At 40.5% G+C, this 15,767-nt stretch overlaps 1 protein-coding gene across 1 annotated transcript; it reads right to left on the bottom strand.

Moving 5' to 3' along the window:
* Positions 1–11,442: 11,442 nt before the first annotated feature.
* JUN (Jun proto-oncogene, AP-1 transcription factor subunit) lies at positions 11,443–15,113 on the bottom strand. The gene has a single exon (XM_039319905.1). It carries the CDS (start codon positions 14,038–14,040, stop codon positions 13,096–13,098), a length of 945 nt encoding a protein of 314 aa, XP_039175839.1. The 5' UTR covers positions 14,041–15,113; the 3' UTR covers positions 11,443–13,095.
* Between the last annotated feature and the right edge of the window lie 654 nt (positions 15,114–15,767).

The following is a 15,767-nucleotide window of genomic DNA, read 5'->3' as shown; positions in this document are numbered from 1 at the left end:
CCATTCAGCCAGTATCTATTATTTGACTTTCTAGAGCCAGTGCAGTAGGGAGAGCTACATGCTGAACATGTGATTCAGATGTAGAAATATTTTATGGAATTATTTCTCAAATACCTCTCTTAAAAAGAAGATAATAAGAGATCTCCTAGTGGCCTCACTAAGTATATCCCTACTTTGGAACTTCTGAAATTTCGTGCTCACTTAGTAATTGTAGCATAGTGTAGATGATTATGGGCTTGACCATTACTCATTATAAAAATGGAGCAACTGACCAGGGCAAGTTAACAGTTTTAGATATTACTGTTTCAAATCAGAGCAAAGTATGTTTGTTGTTGTTGTTGGGGCAGAGGCAAAGTTTGCTATTTCGTAACTTTCCAAAACATGAATATGTTTGATTCCACGATTTTGAGATGAAAGAAACTCCAAATGAGTTTTGTTATGATACATCCTCAAGCAATGCATCTGGGGTGTTCCATTAAAGAATGGCAGATAGGCAGTTGTTTGATTTTATTTTGGATTTCAGTTTTATTTATTTACTTTTTAGATAAGATTGTTTTGATTTTCCCACTTAGCCAACAAAGGTCTGTAAAAGGTCCTGTGATGTTTTTCAAATGGGAGGACGTGATCCTTGAACTAAATGCACAGCTAGTTCTATGCAGCTTAATCCTTATTTAGGTGATCATTCCCCTGTAATTCTCAATGTTTTATTTCAAACTTTTTATTAATTTAACAAAGCATAAAATACAAAAATGTAAAGAAAGATGAAGATTAGATAGGGGAGGAAAAGGGAAAGAGAGAAAAGTATAGGGTAGAAGGGAAGAAGAAAAAAAATTGACTTCTGACTCCTTTTGGTGCAGTGGAATAAAATAATAACATGAAACCACAACTTTTTACTTTTATGTAATAGTATATGCTAGCCCAGTGGTGGCAAACCTATGGCACGAGTGCCAGAGGCAGCACTCAGAGCTCTCTCTGTGGGCACACGCACCATCTCCCCCAGCCCCACCTCCTCCCATGGCTCCCTCCTCACCAGCAGCCCCCCTGGAGGAGAATTGCCCCTGGGTGCAGCCCACATGAAGCAGTGCAGCCAAGGACATGATAGCCGGGCAGTGGGGACAAGACACCCTTAACTGCCCTTGCGCCCCATCGCACGCAGATGATGCTGTGGGGAATGGGTGAAGGCGTGGCCCCCATGGTGCTGCTGGGCTGCCTGGGTGATCTGTGGTGGGCTGTGGAGGTGGTGGGTGGCCCAGTGGGCAGGGTGGAGCAGAGACGGGGGTGGGGGTGGTTTTTTGGCACTCGGTCTCTAAAAGGTTCGCCATCACTGTGCTAGCCATTTCTATAACACCAAACCTATCTAATCAGCTAAACCTAAAATCAAAGTTTCAGTTTTTTCCATCTTAAGCACAAAGTCCAAAAGCGGTTTCCAAGTAGAAATAAAATTAATTATGTTCTTTTCTTTAATCAAAGCAGTCAATTTAGCCACCTCTGCTAACTCCATCAACATTTGCAGCCATCCGTCTATTGTGGGAATCACATTGTCCTTCCATTTTTGTGCATAACGTAATCTTGCTGCTGTCAACATGTATAACATCAAAGTTCCATTTATTTTTCAAGTTCTTTATCTGTTAGGCCTAAAAGAAAAGTCTCTGGTTTTATCTTTATGTTCACTTTAAGAATCTTCTGTATTAAGACGTGAATTCTACTCCAATATTTGTAATTCTCTAAGTTTTAGAAAGAACATTAAATTCTCAAAAGCTCAAAAATGGGAAGGCCAGAGAGGCAAAAGAGCTTCATAATCTTGATGTTTTTGTACATTTATAATCATTCTAGTTCCCTGAGTGTCATTTCTTCATGGAAACAAACAGTTGCAAGGAAGAATGGATAATAGCTGAATAGAAAGGGAAAGTCCTCTTTTTTGATATTCTAAATATAAAAATCATGACAATGCCCTGGAGTAATATGAAGTAGAGAAAGAGGCAGGGGAAGACAATGTCACAACTGAAACACCTCAGGAACAGTACAGGGTAAGAGGCTCACAACATTCAGTCTGTAGTTGTTAGGTATGTAAACACTGAGTTGGAATGTGAATTTATTCTGCACTCTTTTTACAAAAATCCTTATTTATTTCTCTTTGAAGTTATGCCCACTTCTATTTCTTTACAGCCAAAGCTAAGACTCTGTTGCACAAGGACAGCATGTCACCTGCACCCTGATGTCACGTACAGCAATTGTTCTTTGAATGAACTAAAGGAGTGGTTTGACTTAAGGAGATCTGCATTTCTGCACTCTGGAATGACAAGGCCGGGAGATAAAAAGTGCCAAAAAGAGCTCTTGAAAGCAATTAAGGGTGTGCTAGGCATACCTTGGAAATATATTTAACAGGCCTTCATGCCAACAATCAGAGCTATTTTTATAAGTGGCAGCCTTTGCTTCAGTTCAGTTCTTTTCTTTTCCTCCCTCCCTCCCTCCCTCCCTCCCTCTCTCTCTCTCTCTCTCTTTTAAACAGGGCAGGCAATGCAGAAATGTAGGTGTGCCTCAAGTCAGCCACAACTTCAATGGGGCCTTTTTACAAGAGCTGAGCTGTCTTTAAAACAATGCCACCTTTTAAGGTGCTGAATCTGGAGCTCAGCACATTTTTCTTATGGAACTGAATTTCTCCAAAGGCTTAGCCAATTTGGTACTTTCCAGATGGACTTCAAAAGAAAATGAACACTCAGTTGAGGATGACTCCCCAGTAGACAAGGAAGTTAGATGATCCATTGGTAGCAAAGGAGGACTTTAGCTGAGTTCATAAGTTTATGTAAAGCTGTTCACTTACTATCAAACAACTTGTTCCAACTAAGTAATTATACTACCTACAAGTTTTCTCAGGAAAAAAAAAGCAACGTTTATACAGTAATGGGATTTTGTATTAAATGGCCTGTATTTTAGACCTTCTGAGAAAGTGTATTTATTTATTTATTTATATCCCACCTTTATTATTTTTACAAATAACTCAAGCCAGCAGATACACACACAGAATACTCCTTCCTCCTGTTTTCCCCGCAACAACAACCTTGTGAAGTGGGTTGGGCTGAGAGAAAGTTTCATGCTTCAGCAGGGGGTTGGACTAGCAGACTTCCAGGTCCCTTCCAACTCTGTTGTTCTGTTACAGCCACTGGCCCAAAGTCACCCTTCTGGTTTTCATGGCTAAGATGGGACTTGAACTCACAGTCTCCTATTATTTTGTCCTGGCTTAACAGGATGGTTTAGACCAAGGGTCCCCAACCCCTGGTCTGTGGACCGGTACTGGGCCATGGCATGCCAGCAACCAGTTCACACAGAAAAGCAAAGCCCCATCTGCAGGAGTCAGGCAGCATACAAAACCACGCACCCTCCGGTCCGCGGAAAAACTTCTCTCCATGAAACCGGTCTCTGGTGCCCAAAAGGTTGGGGACCTCTGGTTTAGACATTCTCTGCCCTGCTGTGCCCCTGGCCATAGTAATATTGATCACAAGTTATAGAATATATGAAGTATTGCTTGTATGGATATAAACTGTTGACCAATTCACTGACAGTAAGGCGGCTCTCCAACGTTTGAGGTGGTTGCTTTTCCCAGCTTGTTTGAAAGTCTTTGAAGAAGAAATTCAGTAATAAGTTTCCTGGGATCTTCTGCTTATAGAAGATCAGTGAACTCTGCATGTTCCTTCAGGCAAAGATACTGCATTTATGATAGGTCAGGCTTTTAAATCTAACCACTCAGTTTTCCTAAATTTTATTGAAAGAATATAAACTGATATTCATGAAGAACACAGAAACTGCAAAAACTCAGGCCTCTACCCTCAAGTGTACCCTACATGGGATTTTGGTACAATCCTTAGAAATTGTTTTGGTGGTATGTGTGGATGGGAATATTAGAGAAGGTCTTTTCCTTTTGCTGAAAAAATAGTTAATTTGGCGTAAGCAGCTGTTTCATAGCAGATCACAGAAGCAACTAAACAGCTGATCAAGAATAATAGCCAGATTACTACCCCTATTCATTCCTCTGTTTAAAAGAGAGTTGAGATTTAAGATTGAAGGCCAACCACTTGCTCTGAAGCACATGTCCTCCTGCTTATATATTATGGCCATGATTTTCACTACTGGGTAAGAATACCCAGAGCCTGGGTGATTCTGTGTGTTCTACCTGATTCAAATTATTTCTTTCTTTTGCTGTCACTTCTGACTGCTTTGATACGTAACAAAATACATATTCACAAAGTTCTATTTTCCTCGCATAAATAAAGTTGGAGCAACAGTTGGTAGATATAAGCCTGCTAAATTTCTTTCCAAACCAGATAGATGATGGATGGATGGATGGATGGATGGATGGATGGACAGATAGCTAGCTAGCTAGATAGATAGATAGATAGATAGATAGATAGATAGATAGATAGATAGATAGATAGATAGAAAGAAAATAGATAGATAGATAGATAGATAGATAGATAGATAGATAGATAGATAGATAGATAGATAGATAGATAGATAGATAGAATTTATCAGGCTCCAGATATGCTTGAAGTATTCTTTTCAGAATTCCATATACTATAATCCCAGCACATTTGGAAGGTATCCGGTTAGAGACCAGCATCAGTGCCTCCAGGAATATTGCTTTGGGACATTTTACAAGGATAAAATGCCTGTGTTTTCCTTTAAAAAATATGTGATGTTGGTTGGTTGTCTTTCTGTTATTGATTGCTGACTGCCCTTGTAGACATCTGTATATTCAATATAATTACAGTTAATTAATCAATGTGAAGATAAGCAAAAAGTGTTGGTTTCTGAAGAACAAAACAACAAGGACAGAGAGAACAGTTCTGTCTAGACAGCCCTGCCCTTATTGTGGAGATTTTCAGAGTCACATTAAGTGCATGCCAGACACGTCACTGTTCTACAAAGGTGGGGGAGGCGGAGATTAAACACTGCCAATATATCCAAGGATTTCACTCTCTCAAGTGTACTTCTTTTCTTTCCCTTCCCCCTCCCCACACCCATTTAGTTCACAACTAGTTCAACTCTTTTCATTTTTATCTCTGCCATATCATGATTGGATTGCCACAACTGCTACTGAAACCAGTACCAAAATGGGCAGGAGATAGGAGCCAGCACACAAACACTTCTGTTGATATAGCAGGGCTCCAAGTATCCTTCATACTTTAGGGTTGGTCTTCATAAAATATTCAGATGGTAGCTGCCTACGTCCCAATTTTATTTTTATTTTTTTTGACGGATAGCTTCTTGCTTCAACCTGATGTCACAGACTGAGAAAAAGTGACTGGCTCAAAGTCACCCAGTTGGTGTTCATTCCGAAGATAGAATTAGAACTCTTGATCTCTTGGTTTCTAGCCTGGTGCCTTAATCGCTAAAAAACACCCCTAAAAACAAAATAAAATCTTACAGTACATTATAACAATCCAATTTGTTTTCCTGTTCCACAGCTGACAATGCTGGAGCTGGTTAAAAGTTTGCCATTCCCTGTTCTTTACTGAGGCACAAATTTGAAAAAGTGTTCGGTGCGTGACTTGATGTGTGCTAAAAGGAGTTGTGTGGTGTAAAGCATTTATTTGTAATTGATATCTAGGACCGGATTGCATTCATGTCTTTTTTGAAAGGTAATTATTAGATTTATTATTCACTCGGAAGAAGAAATATCTTAATCGCAAAGCTGGTTCCAGAGTCTTTAAGGAAAGGGTCTTGTAGCCTTTTGAATACTGACACATGGTATTTAATACAGAACAAGTTTCTGTGACTCACTGTCCATTTTACCAGACACAGAATTGTTCACTTAACATTGGGACGGAGATAAATAGTCTTCAAGATTTGCTGACATGCAACTCCCAACATGACATTGTTCTGTGTGTATACTGCACTGCACTGTGTTAGCAAAGTTTTCTGGGCTGTATTTGAAGAATCTTATGTCCACTTTGTATTAGATCTATCTACCTGAGTTCATTATCTGAGGTTTTGATCTTTCACATAAATAAGAAACCCAGAACTAATACTAACTCAGCATTGTTTGCGCTCAACTCTCGGGGCAGATGTAGCAGTCATGTTGGACATAGCCATTCAAAACAAGACTCAGCCCTGAAGCACACCGGATTTGTATATCATATCAGAGGGCTGATCATAGAATAAAACAGAATAACCCTTCAAGTTCTTGGTCAAATGGACAGAGGTGTTTTTACATGTCTCCCATCTAATAATCACTTCCTGAGAATTATCACAAACTGAACATGGGAAATTTTGACAAGCATAATTCCCACAATTAAGTTTTGGAGTACTATAGATTTTTCCCCTCTTACAATTGACCAGTTTTATCCCAGAGAAGTAATAATGAGAACTTCACTGTAACTTCCCTTGTTGGAATTCATTTGACTGCATGGTTCAAAGAGAACCCATTTTCCAGGTATGTAGGGTTAATGAGAGGATTTGTTTCTGTTTGGTAGAAACTCCCTTCAGGGGCATGAATATTCTCCCTAGAAAATGTCTCTTGTTGTGGGGGATGATTAAAGAAACTCTCCTTAGCCAGAACATTCTCAAAAGATAAAACAGATGTCCCTGAGGACCTAATCTGTTACTGGAGAAGATAGAAACTCATATCTGATCTTTCCAAGCCTTTCTGCCACCCCCCCCTCTTTTGGCAGTCAATGGGTTTGGAAGCAGAAAATATACTCAGGAAAATGTGGTTTGCAAAAAGAAAAAAAAAGTTGACCACATGCTTTGTTCTCAAGAAATAGCACCTTTTGAGATTTTTAATTCAAGCTTGCCTCATGTCCATGCGATATGTCCATCCCAGACATGTCTGAATTTTTTTATTTATAAACCCGTTTTGTGTAGCTAGCTGGAAAGGCTCTTCATCCCGTTTGTCAAACAGCTTCAGATGTCAGAACTATCAAGACTAATGCAATGTCTCTGTGTTGATAACTCATGGTATAACAAAAAACAGTCTGGAAAAGGGGCCTAAGCAAATCTATAATGGGAAAGACTATTAATGGTGATTGTTTCATATTACCCCCTTGGGATGGAATAGGCCTCTCAAGAAATATGAAGAAATGCTTTCCCAGTCCTATATACAGAGCAAGGGCATCCAGCATTGGTAAACTTTTAAGACTTGTGGACTTCAACTCTCCGCATGGCTGGCTGGGGAATTCTGGGAGTTGAAATCCACAAGCCTTTAAGTTGCCATGTTGGACATCCCTGATATAGAGGGTGCCAGAGTGGAGAAAGTCGAGCCAGATCTTCATCTGGTCCACCAATGGTCTTTGTGCATGTTACCATCTTCTTAAGTTTTTGTTATCTTTTATCCTCCCACTTCTTAGTTTATGTTTCTTTCTGGAGATCTGGAATTTTATGAAACATAGTTTGTTTAATAGACCATAATGGCTGAGTAAGGTATAATGCCTGGTTTCAATATCATGCTAAACTATAAATCATATCTGAGTTCACACTATCCCCCAAAGTAAATGCATTATAACTTTGTTTGATCTAGCCATGTATTAATCTTTTGTTTTTATTAAAGTGTCAGTTTTTATAGTCAAAGAAATAATTATATTTAAAATGCCATTTCAGCTTGAAGAGATTTGTGATTTCATACAACAAATGCTGATTTAGTGACAGTTTTGGAAATTCAAAAAATTATTTCAGGCTTACTTAGCTCTAGTGGAAGCTGCCAGAAGAATCTTAAATCATTTAATGAAGAATTCATAGTGCTAGAGGACCAGTCATTAGAAATAAATATTATGCTGTGAGCATATTATGTCAACAGGACTCAGGGCCTGGTTATTCTCACGATCTGCTCCAAAATAAATCTGCTTATCCTATGACATTTGATCATTTTCCCAAAGAATTTCATCTGCATAGTAGGGTCTTGTTAGTGATGGCACCTCTACCTAAACCAAACTGCCCTCATATATAAGAACTGTAAGAACTCCCTAATGAAGTTTTGTAAAATGGTGGAAATCTGGCCCTGGGGGGGAGGGGTTGTGAGAAGGTAGAATTTAGCATTTTTCCCTTTGGACTAATGCCATTGTACTGTTCTTTAAACATTTGGTTCATTGCTTCAAACTGGTTGGAGCACAGTAGCAAAGGATGCCAGGAAAATGCTCCACAGGGCTTCTTTTTTCATAAATGAAATGTAGCAACTGTAACATAGAATAATATGTCACATACATGGTAAAATGAACTTTACTCTGTAAAAAGAAATCTGTATACCAATAAAACCTTTGTTTATATAAATTTTAACTGAGCAAAACAACACATCACAGGGCAACAATTTCTGAACCAAGGTATCTTAAATGTGTTAACTTACAGAATACCTCCAAAGTCCGAGACTCACCGACTCCTGAGGGAATGGAATTTGAGACAAATGTAGCTGTTTTAGGTTGCGGCTTTGGTCACATGATCCTCATTTTCAATGTTCTGTGACAGTTTCCCAGCCACTCTTGCAATTCCTTGCTCCTGCTGGGAAGAGAAGGGAATGGAAGGAGGAGGGAGGGATATTTCTGATATTCTCACAAGGAGACCCAATGGGAAAGGTGGCAGGAAGTCATAAGTCACTCCTGCTATTACTGCTTTTTTGCCTACCTGTGGTCATTCCTTTCTCTGTTTAGGTAAGGAAATATCTCCAAAATAATGACCCAACAGGGCATGGATTGTCTAATACTAAATAAATGTGCTAGTTTTCAAGTGCCACTGATATCTACAGTTGATTTATAGAGTTTCTGTTCATTAAAAATAAAAATAAAGACATCCAACTCTCCTGTTTTTATATTTCTTCTAAAGTTGTCCGTGGTTGTGAGGGCTTTGGTAACTTTAACAGTTCTTTTATTAACTGAAATTGGTTAACATTTTCCAATTCCTATAACTCAAATATGAAAAAAAAATCTTATTGACTGCATTGTCATCCATCTCAGAAAGGTATATTCATGCAAGCTAAGCCCTAGATAACTGAACTACTGACACAAATTTGTTCAACTCACCAAATCATAAGCTACGCACATCAACTTGGTTTGCACAACCTATGGGCTGTGTTCACACAATATATTTGCCCAATATTAAATGAGTCATAGATTACTTAATCCCATTTCCTGGGTATGCACAAATTTGGACAGGGCTAGCTTGTGATTGGCTGGTTCTCTGTCTCGGGCCCAGACAATGAGATGCAAAACACAATGAGTATAGGCCAGGGGTAGGCAACCTTGGCTCTTTTATCACTCATGGACTTCAATTTCAGCATAGCTGGCTCAGGAATTCTGGGAGTTGAACACGAGTCATAAAAGAGCCAAGGGTGCCTACCCCTGGCATAGGCCCACATGGTTAATTTGATTCAACATATTTTGCAAATCAAGCTATAAAGATACAAGAGTCATACCAAAAGGCAAAATCCAGGACCAAGCATCCTCTAGAATGGCCCCCAAGCAGATTGGCAGAGAGTTGGTATGTGCTGTATCTAGGAAAATTCAAGCAGTCTTTTTCTTGACTTAAAAATACTTGCTGGAATCCTTAAGAATCCCTTCTTTAAATTTGCACCGAACCTCTCCAGTATTTTATTTTTGTGTGGATACTGCTATTTGGAAACAAAGTAAAAAAAAAAACAAGGTGAATCAGTGGACAGCCTTAAAAAAAGGGTAGAATGAGAAGACATTCCTGGAAATGTCAAGGAGTTTAGAAACACCGAGATTAAATCAGGGCAGTCTGCTCCCATCTAGAGTGACACGGAATGTTTAGAACTATAAAATCTCTTGCACAACAGAAGTAAGCTTGATAGTTCTCAGTGCTTTACCTTTCCAGGTAGGCTGTTTGTTTTGCTAGTTGGCACATGTTGGGGAGCAGCAAGACCACACCCAGCTGAGTTTTATGCTTGTTCTGTCCTTTGATTGCCTGTTCCTACAGATGGTCAGAATCAGCTTGCTTTCCAGCTTTCTTGTGTCAGCACTAGGGACACCCAGCAAAGTATGCAATCATCCTGGTTAACCCCTTGTTTGACAACCTTTCCTTTAACTGATTACCATTAAATAGTGGCAGTCAATTGCCACTGTTAATTCAGCCTCTTTATAGAAAGATTCAATCATAAAGAAACCACTTTTCTAAAGAAAACTAAAAATTGTTGCATCATACTACCTAGGAATACTGCATTTAAGTATTTCTTAGGTGCCTCTGGATGTTTATTTTAACAGATGCACAATAGGCAGAAATTTAGTGGGGGAATCCTGCATGAAATGAATTACCTGTGTTTTTGAACCTACTAATATTCTGAAACTACAAAGGAAAGAGCAGAATCTGCTTCTAAGTTCATGCTAACTTATCACTCAGTGAGGAATTTTTTACAGAGAAATGGTAACACCCTTGCAAAAACATCATCTTCTGCAGTTTGACAGCAGAAATCAAACTGCTAAAGTGTTTCCTTAATTCAGTCATGGAAAAGTTGTATCTGATGAATTTGTCATGAAAAGAAGGAATACTGCAAATCTCAATCCACTCTAAAGTGCAGATAAGGGACTAGGGTAGCCCACTTAATTCCCTTTCATCTTCAAAATTTACAGTTGAACGCTTTGAACTACTTTCTAGAGATAAATGGAAATAACTCCAACTGAACTCAGTAGCCAACTAAATTTTCTTACAAAAGTAAAATCTCTCTCTAGTTGAGGTCAGCTCCTGGTGACAGGGCCACCTGTATGTTTTGTTAGCATTAATGTAGGGCTGGTTTGCCTATCTAAGATTTAAAATAAAATATAAATCCTGATGTAGGCTATGTAGCCCAAGGTCATCTGCTTGTAAGTCCTGCCAAATTCAAGAAAGCTTTTTTCAATATATAACAGAATTCTATCCTACTGTTAAGTAAATATTCCCCATTGCAATTGATGAAGCCTGGTTGTAAAAAAACCTGGTTAAGAATGACACTAATCCTAGAAGTAATTGAGACTTTACCATTAAATATACTCTATTTAAATATAACACATTTAGAAACGACGACTAAGAAATCCACATAGGGTTACAGCTTTGACAAGATTTTGTCATAAACATAGATAAATCAGTCTTTTCAATGGAAAAAACTAACTTTCTCATAAACATAGATAAATCAGTCTTTCCAGTGAAGTTTATAAGGCAATTGATCAAGCACTAACAGTCAAACTGTTAGCCAATTTGGCACATTTTATTTTAGGATTAACACTGGATATATGTTTTTGGTGTGTTCAGCTGTGAGGAAGCTTTGCTTTTGGAATTAAGTTCATGGCATTTTTTATTAGTTTATATTTTAAAATCTGCTATTATTTAAAAAAATCTCTTTAGGATTTATGAATTTTACTTCCCAAATTCCAAGGCACATAATCCAGTTTAAATTATCCTCCCCTCTAATCTGTTATGAAATAATTTATAGTTTTAAAGAACCACCACCAAAAGAGGGAAAAGAGATTCATATTTGTTGGAAGATTAATAGAATGATTTTATTGGACAACAGGCATAGTCCTAAATACTTATGAACAGAGATCATTTTTTTAAAAAAATCAGAGATAACAAAACAGAAAGGTGACAAATTGAAGGCTGCTTTTAAGAACAGTTGTTTCTTCCAAAGGTTATCTATTAATATTTCATTAAGAAAAGAACATGTAATTGTAAAATAGCCAGTTATACTTTTAAAAAAGCTTATTCTACAAGTACGTAGATACAGAATAATTTTACCAACTTTTTTTCATTTCCGTTAAAATGGTATCAATAGTTCTTTGTGGAGCAAACTGTAAAAGTTTAAAGTCAGATTAGATAGCAGCTCTTTTTTCCTACCACAGGGGGTCACTGAGATGTCTTCTTGCATTCCAGTTAAAAGCAGGGGTAGGCAAAAAGTAGATTAGAATCTACCAGGAGATATTTGCAATAGATTGTCAAGCATTTCTGGTGCCCCAGTTTTTTTCTAGTAATACAACCTCCCTAAATTATGCATTTAAGAGGAAGACAGTTCTCTTACTTAAAATAAATCTTTGAATGTGTAAGTCTTTGTATCTTTTCTATCCAACAATTGTTAATAACCTAGGAATATCAATTTGATGCCCTTAGGGGGGAAAAATCCATCTGGGATTTAGAACACAAGGAATCTTAGGGCACCCTAAAGATCAATAGTTTTATTATAACAGGATTACCACAAGACTTTTAAAATGGTTGTTACAGTTTGTGAAGATCAAAGAAGAGTTTCTCATTCCTCACTTGAGTTTTAACATTCAACTAAAAGTTGATCCTGTATATGCCCGATTTACAGTATCTTTTTTTTTGTGTATGTCTACTCAGCAGTAAGCCTCATGTCTTGCTCCTAGGTAAGTGTGTGTAGAATTGAAATCTAAATGATACTAATCAAAAGAAAGTGATTAAGGATTACTGGTGCTTTCTTAAATAAGATCAACCCTTTCTTTTGTTTCAGAAATAAACATTAAAAAATTATATACTTTATTACAAATGGAAAAAAAACTCAAAAGTTGCTAAAAAATCTCTTATTTACAAACAATACTGGGTGAAACCCAAATGAACATAAAAAATAACTTACAAAGTCATGAAGTAGTTTCACTTGACATTAATCAGTTGTCATAAAATAAAAAATATATATGTACATACACAACTCAGATAGGCAGTATAGCTCAGTTTCTGTTGTTAGCCTCCCCAAAACACCCTATTTTTTTGTTTTAAAAAGGAGTACTAAGAGAAAGCCATCTACAGTATCTACTGCAGTTTAACTTTTAATACTGAATGATCATTTAATGTTAGGTCCATGCAAGTCTTGGTCAATGTTAAAAAAAGAGAGAGAAAAAGAAAGACGAACACAAGGCATCCATGCCTTATCTGAGCTGGAACAGCTCAGCTGTTTTGCTGAGTTGTTCTGTCAACTGATATGCCGCCACCTCACTCAGAAGGCACACCAGTCTTTCCACACATGCATTTGACTCGGGGTGGCAGTCTTGGGAATCAATGCCTTTCAGCCTTTTCTCTCCACCCATCACAAGTGTGTGTGTGTGTGTGTGTGTGTGGAGGGGGGTTCTGCCTCCCAAACTTAATTTCTCCCCATCATCCTAAAGTTACTTTTCAGTCTTTTCAAAAAGTTTGCAACTGCTGTGTGAGCATTAGCTGGCATCCACTATTGACGTGATTCATGACCTTCTGCTTCAGCTGTGCAACCTGCTCTCGCAGCATGTTGGCAGTAGACGCTAGTTCTGAGTTCTGGGCTTTCAAAGTTTTTACTTTTTCTTCCAACCTGGCAATCCGCTCCAACTTCCTTTTCCGGCACTTGGAGGCCGCAATTCGATTTCTCATGCGCTTCCTCTCTGCCTTGATCCTTTCTTGGGATTCCATGTCAATAGGGGACAAGGGAGGAGTCTCCCCAGGCATTTCTGGGACAGTCTGAGGCTCTTCTTTCAGAGCTTGGAGGCGCGGATGCTGCACCGGCATCTGGGGGTTCATATGATGCTGTGGAGGAAAGCCCAGGTTGTTTGCATTGTAGGAAGGCACTGTATTGAGTGCACTAGGATTGAAGTTACTGAGATTAGCATAGACGGGCGGCTCGCTGTGCATGTTAGCACCGAAGCCACTGTTTCCAGCCATGGAAGAGACAGGGGCCATGCCAGAGTTCGTAGGCGGAGCAGCGGAGGTAACACTTGGCATGGTGTTTTGATTGTGTAGCTCTGCGAGTGCCCTGACAAAGCCTTCAGCAAAGCCTTCTTGCTCGTCGGTAACATTTTTGGGACAGAGAAACTGGGTTGGGGTTGGAGTGGTGGTGATCAGTCCATTGCCTGACTGAATAATCAGCCTTTCCAGTTCAGGAGAAGCCAGCTTGAGAAGGCCCACATCTGGAGAGGTCAGGATATCAGCATTCTTGTTCCTCAAGTGGGGCTTGAGGTTACTGGAAGGGTCAGCCAGATTGAGCGTCATGTTCTGCTTCAGAACTTTGGGATTATTATATCCATAAGCACCACTTTCTGGCTGCACAAAGGTAGCATTGATGGCATCATCGTAGAATGTAGGTTCCATCTTTGCAGTCATAGAATACAGTCCACAAGTTTGTTCACCTATAGCCCAAAAACAGACCTAAAAAAGGAAGCTGGTTTGTTACAACCTAAAGTTCACAGCTGCAACAGTTACTAAGTAGGAGCAGTTCTTACAGCACTAATACTCTTTCAACAATGAAGACACAGTTCAAAAGTAATCAATTCAAGTCTTACTTTTTTGCAATAAGGCATTGATTTTTGAGTCCCCAGTTTTCTCCCCCAATTTGGCTAGAAAAGAAAGTCAGATTCGACAGAGTTTCACCTCAAAGACCCAGCCTGCACATCAGTTCCCGACTGTGACTGTTGGGAGGGGATGGGGGGAAGACCAAATAAAAGTTATTTGTCAAATCCAGAATCCCTTTCTCAGTCCAAGGAAGGAATCCACGAGGTAATGCTGCCGACACCTTCGGGGGGCCTCTTTATCGCTCCGTGCAAGGATGAAATCCAGAAACTTTTTGAGTCCTTTTTCCCTCCTCCGCCCCTTCGCGCTCCTCGTGGGAGTGTCCTGGGTCGGTCTGGAGCGTTTCCGAGTTTCAAACCCACTTGTCTGAGTCCTCGCCTTTCTGCAGCGGCTGTCAAAAAGCAGGTCACCTCTGCCCCAGCCCAAAAAAGCAAAAAAAAGAAAAAAAAAAAAGTTGCCACAAGTAGATCGCCCCGCTACTTGCTCACAGTAGGGGGGGGGGGTGGGGAAAAAAGAGGAGATTCCCACGCTCGGCAACTTCTCGATCCAGACAAGAAGAGCTGAAACGGTCCAAGGAAGCAGGCACTCGGCGCTCCAAAGCAAGGATGCCCGGGCAAGTTCAGCCTTCGCGCTCTGGCGCGGGGAGGGGGGGGGAACCGCAGAGACCCCGACCCTACTTTGTAACAAGGGAGCACCGGCTCGTCCTCTGAGCGTCAGGTTCTCAGGAATAACCGCCCGGGCCCTGCTGGCGTCTGGAGCTGAAACTGGCCCTGCTGTGGCCGCTTGGGCTTCTTCTCCTGCCGGACAGGAGCGCTGCCACCGTCGCTTCTCCCGCCGCACTCAATCTCACTCTGAGCTCTTTCCCAGCGTGGAGCACAACACTTATCAGAGAGCAGTAACCCACTAAAAATAGCCCATGATGTCACCCCGGGGCCTTCCCATTGGCTGCCGCCGCCTCTCAGGGGGAGGAGGGTGGATGGGCCAGCCTGTTGCAAAGGCGCCCATCACCATGGCCACCCCATCCCAATAAGTTTCCCGGCCCCTTTTCGCAAGGCATTGTGGGATGAGGTAATGCCTGAGCTCCGTGCAGGGCATTGTGGGCTGACGTATTGTTTTTGAATATCTGGTTACCCGCTTAAGCGCTCTAGCTGGGTTGGAGGAACCGGACGAGTAGGAGGGGAAGGTGTCCTGCAACGGGACATACCAAACCCGAACAGGAAAGGGGGGGTGTCGCTCCGAAGGACCAACTTCAAGACAAGGCGCATGGAGAGAGAAGCGACCTTCCCCGCCCGCGAAGAAAGAGGTGTTTTTTTCTTGGCTTTTCCCGGAAGAGTGTCGGCTGATTCCAAGGGACGCGGCCAATCAGGAGGCGAAAACTGAAAAGTAGCTTTCTAATTCCCCTCCCCCTCCCTCTCAGCTCTTTCATGCCCGGGAATAGAATGCGGGCGCTCGGGTTGAGACAGAGCAGAGGAGGCGGGGGAGGGGTGTGATGGGCTGACGCTCACGTTACCCTCTTCTCCCACCCCCACCCCGCCTCTCGC

The sequence above is a fragment of the Crotalus tigris genome, unplaced genomic scaffold (genome assembly GCF_016545835.1).
Source record: "Crotalus tigris isolate CLP2741 ecotype Arizona unplaced genomic scaffold, ASM1654583v1 scf7180000023617.9722795, whole genome shotgun sequence".
Lineage (NCBI taxonomy): Eukaryota > Metazoa > Chordata > Lepidosauria > Squamata > Viperidae > Crotalus > Crotalus tigris.
This window is presented reverse-complemented; position numbering and strand designations above follow the sequence as displayed.